Consider the following 9,138-nt stretch of genomic DNA (forward strand, 5'->3'; position numbering starts at 1 on the left):
AAGAAATCTTTCTAGTTTGAAGAATATTTATGCTCTGCTCTACAGATCTGGGAAATGGGAGGAGGGAGACTAAGATGATCTGAGCACAGGATAGAGTGTTGGCTTCTATCACAGAGAATACTAAAAGAGTATATCTTAGTTGGTATGATTTCTGAAGTCCACATTGAGGGAAAGCAGTATTAAATAAAATATTTATAGTTTAATTTATAAGTTTTGTCATGGAAACAGGACACACAGAGATGCTGACTGATGTTTTCCTAATAAATTTCTCTTCTGGAAGATCTGAGTCTTCGCTTTGTGAACTCAGAAGCAGAGATTCCTCACATGTTAAAATGCTTCTTCAGTGTGTACGTGTGGGTGCTCTTGTGTGTGCATGTGTGTGAGCACATAATAAGGGGAGAGGAGAGAGAGAAGGAGCTGGCGTAAAGTGAGAGCTTTCCATAGCTATGATCTCAGTTAATAAAGAACCCAACTCTATGCCTTGGCAACCCTATTCTAATATGTCCACTACCCCTTAATTAATTTTTTTATTATTATAAACATTGCAGATTCCAAACCCTAAACTATACAGTAAGGAAAAAAGACTTACTCATAGCAAGTGTGGCTCCTTCCTTTTGTCAGGTAAGTGGCAAGAAATACAACTAAGTTTAACAGTTTCTTTATAGTACATTGCTGTAAAATTGCAAATTGAAATGTGCAAGAAATGGAGAATAATGTAAAGAAATATTATACTGTCACTAAAAATCATATTTTTTAAGGGATATTCAATGAGCTGGGAAAGTGCACAACATATACAGTATGGTCTCTCCTAAAATCACACAAAATGTACACAGAAAAAAAAGAGTAAAAGGAAATCTAGCAAATGCCACCAATAGTTATGGACAGTTAGATTATGGATAATCATATTTTCTTCTTCAATTTTTTGATTTTTCCAAATTTACAAAAATCACATATACTATTTTTACAATCAGGTAAGGTAATAACCATTATTTAAAATGGTCAAGAAATGACTTGTGATGTGGCTCGGTTCCACAGTCCACCTGTTGCAAACACAAGATGAAGCAGAAAGACAAAGAACTCTGAATTATTCTTTCCACAAACAGGGGGTGAGAATAGGGCAAAGTGCAGTCAGCTGAGCAGACTAAACTAAGGAGTCTGCTGAGATCCAATTACTTAGAAACATGTGAGAACACTTTTCATCCCTTGACATAAATAACATGTATCTATTTATTTGTTTCTTTATTTATTTACGTGCTTGCTTGCTCACTTATTTACTTAGGTCCATTCCTAAGGTTGAACAAAATGAAATTTCACGCTATGCTTTGTTGTTCCTTGGAGGTACAGGATAAAGGATGGGAGAAAAACAGAAAAGACAACAAAAGCTTTGGAATGTTCCACGGATTCCTTGCATTCATGTCCCTTCCTCTGCCTACACCCACAACACTTCCTTCATGAAGGTATAGTGTATCTTTCCCTAATGGAGGGAACTTGCCTGTCTCTCCTTCGAGGCTTGAGGGCTTTTTCTCCTGTCTGTTCATCCGGCTTTGAGTAACATCGGGCCCAACGTAGGTACTCAGTGCACGCTGATGGTGCATGTGGTGGATGGTCCGATCCTACGCCCTCCCCATTTCAGGAGCTCTGCAGATAGTCACATCTTCATTGCTGAAGCGCTCCCAGGGACGGGCAGCTCACTACTGACCACGCTGGGGCTCCCTGCTAGAGAGCAATGGTAGCTCCTTTCAGTCACAGTTATTTAAAACCATTCTCATTAATACTTTTTGCAAAAATTTCAGTTCTCTTCCATTCCCTCAAGGAAGCAGAAACAACAGGGTAAGAATATTAAGACTGTTATTTGGAAGTTTAGATTTCTGCTAAGGAAAGACATAGACTTTTTTCCCCCTGTAAAATAAAACCGTAACTTTAAAGATTTTATCTTATATAATGGAAATTCCCATTGCCCTTTGGAGCTTTGCTCTTGAAACTGGCTTGCTATTTTCATATTATATTGTTCCCCATCATTTGAAAAGGCTTAATTAGGAATCAATTATCTTCTTCAAAGATATTCTTTTAAAACATCTAATTCAGAAACTGGAAAGTTCAAATGATGCCTCAAATTGGGAGGTACTTGGCTTTGCTATTTTCATTCTGGATATATTTTTGGTAGCAAGCTTAAGGTCTCTAGATGTCAAAAAAAAAAAAAAAAATCTGACTCACAGGTTTCAACTCCACACAAAACTCCTAACAGATAAAAGCCACTTTACTGTTACATATAATTAACTTAAATTTAGTTTCCATTACAATGGTTATCAACTACTTTTGAAACTTCTATCGTTTTGAATTTTTTGGCCTGGGGTGAACATATTTTACCTTGGTTTTTCTAGAATGTTGAGGCCACTCTCTCAGTAAGCAGTGACAACAGATTGGGTAGATAACAGTAGTTGTAGTCCAAGTCCTTCTTGTCTCTCTCTTGCACTACATGGCGGGCTTTTTTTTTTTTTTTTTAAGATTTTATCTATTTATTTATTTGACAGAGAGGGGGCAGTGAGAGAGGAAACACAAGCAGGGGGAGTGGGAGAGGGAGAAGCAGGCTTCCCGCTGAGCAGGGAGCCCGATTCGGGGCTCGATCCCAGAACGCTGGGACCATGACCTGAGCCAAAGGCAGACGCCTAACGACTGAGCCACCCAGGTGCCCCTACATGGCAGCCTTCTAAATGCTCTCCCTACCAATAGTCTGCCTTCCCATAAGCTTATTCTCCACAGCAGGACCAGAGTGATCTTTCTAAAATGCAAATCTGGTCGGCTTCAAGTATGACACTTTGGGTTGGATAATTCTTTGTTGCGAGGGGGAGGGTGTCTCACTCACTGTGGGATATTCAGCAGTGCTCCTGGCCTCTATCTGCCTACTGCCAGTAGCATCCATTCTCCCTTTCACCATTTATGACAACCAAAAATGTCTTCCCATATTGCCGAATGTCCTTAGTGGTCAAAATCACCCCCGTTGAGAACCACTGACTTAAATAAAGACCTTCAATGGCTCCTCATATAAAAGGTAATCTTTCAACTCTTTTTTTTTCATTATTATTTCTTAAATTTGAGTCTGAACATTGCATTTAAGGCTTCCATGACCTTCCCCCACCTACCTCTACAACCTTCCCCAGCTCAGACTCTATATTCTGCATGAAGGGAAAAAAAAAAAAGGCTGGTTTCTAATATATCCAAGTATTTTGTGCCCCGCAGAAAAGTTTGTACCACTTTCTCCCACTCATTAGCCTTTCTTTTTCTTCTAGCACAATGGTTCTCAAATTTTGGTGTCCTTGTATCAGAATCACCTAGAGAGCTTCTTAAAACCCAGAGTACTGGGCCCCACTTCCCAGAATTTAAGATTCTGTAGATCTAGGATGGGGCCTGAGAATTTGCATTTCTAACATGTGCCCAGGTGATGCCAACGCCCTTTGAAAACCAGTATTCTAGTTCCTTGGGGAATTCCTCCTCACTCTCAGACTCAGATGTTTTGGTCACCTCATTGCGAAAGCCTTCCTGGACTGCTGCATGAGACTTTGTTTTCCTTCTCTGTTTTCATAGCACCTTTTAACTAATAATGTTGAACCTTTATCACATTACCCATCTACTCATCTAGCTATCACCCCTGCTTACTGACAACTCTTGGTGGAAAGTTCTCTAGTCCCCATTCACTGGCCCGGCCTACGTCAGGCCCTGTGCAGATTCTCACAGCCTACGTTCTTCAACATAATCATAATAGAGGAATAAAATTATAAAATGTTGGAAAACCTCAGAACCCTCTCAGCCCAATACTCTGATCTACTTACCTAACATCTTTTATTTACCCATTTTCACTATCATGCAAGCCAATGGAAGTTGTTTAAGTAAACAAGAGGAAGACACTACCCAGTTGTTGTTTTTCAATTGTTAAATGTATATATATAAAATTGTTATACATATATATGTATATATACATATATATCTCATTTCCAAAGAAGTCAGCTTTGGATACATCACACTCTTAGTCCTATAGAACTCCACCAACTCATCAAAATCACCTGCTCTGCTTTGACAGGACCTCACCCAAGGGCAGCAACGCTACTTTTACAGCATCATGAGGATTTACAATTCCAGGCCCCAATGGGAGGCCCTGCAGAACCGCTATATTCACAGCCTTCAGCACCAGCAGCTGCTTGGTGAGTTTTAACTACCTGACCTAAACCAGGCACCCTTGGGAGGGACTCGTGTGCTGCAGCCAGAAGTCAAGTTTCCAGATAAATAATTCACGTAGAATGGCCTCTGCCAGCGTGCTATTTTATATCATGGTTGGCAGGCCATGTTTAAAATGATTATCCCTGACAACAGAAAGCAAGGTTTTATGGATAAATTAAGAGGGTTTCAAGAAATCAGAGCATGGACTGCTATATAATGTCAACAACTGTCTGAGATTTACAGGAACTTGATCTAGTAGAAATGGCAATGGGCTTAGGCAGATGGTCTAGACTCAAACCACCGCTCAGCCCCTTGCTGGATATGCAAATTCAGAGGCTTGGTTTACTCACAACAATAACAGTTATACTTATTAAGCATTTGCCATGTTCCAGACATTGTGCTAAGGAGCTCTACACACAACATCTCATTTTCTCCCCACTTTACAGCTGTGGGAAACTGCAGCTCAGACAGATTCTATAACTTGATCAAGACATACGCATAGCGAATGTCAGGGCCACTGCCGGCCAAGAGCATACGTTTTCACCACCACGCTCTGACACCTCTCTTCCAGCAACCTCATAGGATTTTACGAAGCACACATGAAAAAATGGTTGCAAAAGACCTTCACAGACTTTAAACGACAACCTTCGGAGGTGTGATTGTTGTTCGGTCCCTCTTCTCCCAATCTCCAGCTGGCCTCTATTACACTCTTCTCTGGACTCTGGCAGAGCTCTCTTTTTACAAGCAGCTCACTTCACATGAGCACGTCTACCTTATATTGCAGTTCCTGCATTCACACAAAAGGAAGGCATGGTATTTGCAAATGACTGACTCACAAGAGCAAGAATAATAATGATCTGTTATTAGGCCTCCCTTTGTGCCTGGCATAGCTCTAAGCACTTTGCCTACATTGTCTTATTTGAAACTCAGACACCTCTATATGGTAGGTGCCTCTATAACCCACATTTTACAGAAGAGAAAACTGAGGCGTGGATAAGAAACCATTTGACCAGGGTCATGTCACTAGTAAATGACAGAGCCAGGAGGCAGCCTGCTCCCCATGATGGCCTGCATTCCTGCAGAAGCATCACCTACGAGCTTGGTTTGTAGAGTAAAACTGCACAGAAGCCAATGAAACCAGAGGAGGGATATTCAGTATTGAGTGCACATAAAATCTACCTGCGCATATTATCAACAGGCAGATTTCCAGGCCTCACTCTCTGAGTTTCTGATCAGGAAAGTCTGTGGAGTAGAGCCAGAAATCTGAATTTTTAAAAAGCATTATTAAATGTGGTCTCAGCCTGATGACTCTGTAGTGGGTGGTCTGCAGACTACACTTTAAAAACACTGACAGAGATTGACTATCTCTGTTTCTGGTTGGAAGCAAGTTTCGAAAACAAAGACATGCAATGCATGCTCAGATTACTCAAGGACCAACTCCCTCTCCAAGTGACGAGTCATGTTAATCAATGACTATGTATTTATTAACTTACTGAATGAGAAATGCAAAAGACAAAAAGTCTACTTCCTATCCTCAAAGATTATGCAATCTGGGTGTGCTAAACACAATCGTCTCTACCCTTCAAAGTAGAAGAAATTTTATGAATCCGTAAATATTTGCAGGGCTGTTTGCTTATTTGTTTTGTAAGACTATTGACTCTGAATTTTCTCTCATTTCTCTCTCCTTAGGCTACATTACTCAACAGGAAACTTTGGCTTGTGCCACTGTACTTAGAGATTCAATCAAGAGAGCCTCAGCTAAGGTAGCTCCTCAAAGATCCATCCGCCGGAAGCCTTCAGCCATGACAAGAGCATGGCTGTCAGCACCTCCTGCGTCTGTGGGTCGACCCAGGGCTCAAAGTGCAGGGCCTGGATCTCTCAGGAATTGAGACTTTGCACAGGCTCTGAAACAGGCACTTAACCCCCAAATCTAGTGGGTGCTTAGTGCATATTCATTGAATGAGAATGAAAAAAAAATTACTTCTAACACACACCCCATACCTAGAAATAATCTCTCTCCCACTCACAAAAATTTTACCAAAAAGAACAAGTTGAGGGGTTTAAGAGCAATGGAGCAAAGCGTAAACACGCCTTTCACTCCACACATAATCTGTAGAGTGAAATGGCTTTGGAAGCTTTCAAAGTAAAAGCTTCCTTTGAATTAGAACCTCTCAGACAAGTCCCAAGAACAGTGAAAGTGGAAAAGTCATCAGAGGGTGCTGGGTCCCCAGTCACTTAGTGATTGGGGAAGCCACCCACTGCAGATTTTGAAATTACACAAACCAACACTGAGTTAACACTGAGCATGCAGGGTTTCCAGAGTCATACCATCTCAGCAGCAACTGGCCTGTGCATTTCCATGTCCTCCTTCCTCTCTTCTTTCCCATCAATCAACAGCATTTAACTTGGCCCCAAATCTCTGGTTCTTGCCTGACTCAATCCCTTTGTGTCATCTTGAAACTTGGATTTATCAACTTGCCACAGCTGGGTTCATTCTACGCAGCTATAGTTGACCTTAACCCAGGTGAGAGAAATCATTCACACGTCTTCCCCTGACAACTGAAGATACACTCTCAGCAGAGCAAGAAATAGCCCTTAAAGAACTGGTCTCAACTCTAACCTTGTCATGGCTTCATTGGTTTTAAGGAAGCACACAAAACTAGACAAAAAAGCAAAAAAAAAAAAAAAAGAGAGAGAGAGAGATGATGAGTCAAAACAACATATAATGGGGGCACCTGGGTGGCTCAGCCATTAAGTGTCCGCCTTCAGCTCAGGTCATGATCCCAGAGTCCTGGGATCGAGCCCTGCATCGGGCTCCCTGCTCGGCAGGAGGCTTGCTTCTCCCTCTCACACTCCCCCTGCTTGTGTTCCCTCTCTTGTTGTCTCTGTCAAATAAATAAATAAAATCTTTAAAAAAAAACACAACATATAATGGTATAGAGTGATATTAGTTATATTTAATAGTTATTTTCATCACCAGTGATTTTTTGTGTGTGGAAAGTTAGTCACCAGTGCTCACATAAAGTCAAAATTTTTAAAATGCCTTTTCTTCATCTTTATTCTAAATGTTCCGGCCCTTCCTCCAATGACTTTGTCATGCCCATAAAAGGAATTGCCTGAGATGGAATTATAGACTTGCTTGCCAAGGGATGTGCTGACATTGATCTGGAAGGAAGATGCTATACCATTACAAGAAAAAAAATACCTCATTGATGATGTTGTTTATCTTTTTTCTGCAACCATTCATAAAGAATAAAGTTTCTTGACCTTTGCGAGTCCTGATCCTAACTCATGTACTCTATGCAGCTTTTCAGTTCTAAGTTAAAAATCATTAGGTCGGCTTAAAAGAAAAAAAAAAAAATGGAACCACAGTGAGCTATAGGGTAGCCCTCTTGAGGAACTGAAGTTCACAGCAGATTTCACTTGGCCTATACTAGTTCTTCCATTGCTTCCATAATGGCCCTTTTATTCGTATGAACCTCTTGTATGTGCTTTTTAAAACTGAAATATAGTTGACACACGATGTTACATTAGTTTCAGGTGTACAACATAGTGATTCAACAACTCTAAACATTATGCTAGGCATGCACTTTTACCTTAGACTTTTTTTTTTGATGGGCATGGATATTTGCTGTGTAAGCCTTAGCTAGTGATGCAGAATATTAAGGAGGCCACTTATAATTCTGAGCTGCATCCCTGCATCACAAATCTCAGAAGCACCTCATTTCCAACAGAGGCTTCTAAGAGCTAATTGACAAGTCAATGTCAGAGGTCCATAAAAAGGACAAATCTAAGTTAGTGTAGAAGGTCCCACTTGTTGGCTCTCCCATCAGAAAGGTAATGCCCACCCTCTTGAGCTCCACACCGAAAGCCTATAAGGAATATGACTGATTACGGTGCTAGAAGAAAGGTGCTCACTTGAGAGGACCCTGGGAAAGACAAAGAGGAACAGAGGACAAGCTGTAATACCAGCTTTGCTTATCCATTCACTAGTTGATGAACATCTGGATTGTTTCTAGCTTTGGACTATTACAAGTAAAACTGCTATAAATATTTTAATGAAAGCCTCTGTGTGCACAGAAGTTTTTATTTCTCTTGGGTAGATATCTAGGAGTGTAATTACTGGGGTCACATGGTAGATAGAGGTTTAACACTATAAGATAGTGTCATGGTGTTTTCCTAAGTGACTATAGCCCATTTTGCATTCCCAGTAGCAATGTGCACAAAGTTCAAGTTGTTCCACATCCTTGCAATGTCAGGCATTTTAATTTTTGTGTTCTAGTGACTGGGGCTGCTGACTGAAGATATTATCACTATAAAGTACAGTCACCTTCTTACTTGGAACCATGGCAAATTTCAGGGAAGGAGTTTATGATAGACAAGGAGGTGGTGATGGCAATAATCTTGGACATTTAATAGAAGAAATGTCAAAGTTTAGCAGTCAACACTAATAAAGCACCTCTCCAGCTTTTTTTTTCCCCCTTAGGGATTCAAAGGGATGGAGGAGGTAAGGAAGAAGAAAAAGAAGCAACCCCTGTAGGAAAAACCAACCCTGGCCCAAACTGTCTAACACACAAAACTGGATTCCGTGCGTCCTCAGCACCTTCTCACTTTTCCTTGTTTATGTTGTTCTTCGGGTTCAGCAACCAACACTCCACCACCACCACCAGCACCACGATCTTTACGCACTATGTTAGTTACTTACTGGTGCATAAAACATTACTCTAACACAGTGACTGAACAATACTGACTATCTCACAGTTTCTGTGGTCAGGAATCTGGGCAAGGCTTAGCTGGACTTCTGGTTCAGAGTCTCCCACAGATTGCAAGCAAGGTGTTGGCGAAGGCTGTGGTCTTCTGTGAAGATTCAACCAAGGAAGGATCCACAAGCTGTTGTCTGGAGTCACCCTCTGTCCCTGCCACACA

General features: G+C 41.0%; 1 protein-coding gene across 2 annotated transcripts; it reads left to right on the forward strand.

Moving 5' to 3' along the window:
- Positions 1-288: 288 nt before the first annotated feature.
- On the forward strand, positions 289-6,885 carry FAM216B (family with sequence similarity 216 member B). 2 transcript variants are annotated; one of them, XM_057306633.1, is made up of 4 exons: positions 289-621; positions 1,339-1,457; positions 4,076-4,196; positions 5,902-6,885. In XM_057306633.1, the coding sequence occupies exons 2-4, from the start codon at positions 1,353-1,355 to the stop codon at positions 6,099-6,101; spliced, it is 426 nt and encodes a 141-aa protein (XP_057162616.1). In that variant the 5' UTR covers positions 289-621; positions 1,339-1,352; the 3' UTR covers positions 6,102-6,885. The 2 variants fall into 2 exon arrangements, with proteins under 2 accessions (XP_057162616.1, XP_026348671.3); XM_026492886.4 differs by having other exon boundaries at positions 1,345-1,457.
- The last annotated feature ends 2,253 nt before the right edge of the window (positions 6,886-9,138 follow it).

This window comes from Ursus arctos, unplaced genomic scaffold (genome assembly GCF_023065955.2).
Source record: "Ursus arctos isolate Adak ecotype North America unplaced genomic scaffold, UrsArc2.0 scaffold_10, whole genome shotgun sequence".
In the NCBI taxonomy this organism is placed as follows: domain Eukaryota; kingdom Metazoa; phylum Chordata; class Mammalia; order Carnivora; family Ursidae; genus Ursus; species Ursus arctos.

What these genes read in the sequence shown, in the direction of transcription:
- FAM216B (XM_057306633.1), top strand. Translation starts at nt 1,353, where the DNA reads ATGGGAGAAAAACAGAAAAGACAACAAAAGCTTTGGAATGTTCCACGG. An exon ending in ACAACACTTCCTTCATGAAG is followed by an intron (nt 1,458 to 4,075) that starts GTATAGTGTATC and finishes CTGCTTTGACAG; the next exon opens with GACCTCACCCAAGGGCAGCA. An exon ending in TCAGCACCAGCAGCTGCTTG is followed by an intron (nt 4,197 to 5,901) that starts GTGAGTTTTAAC and finishes CTCTCTCCTTAG; the next exon opens with GCTACATTACTCAACAGGAA.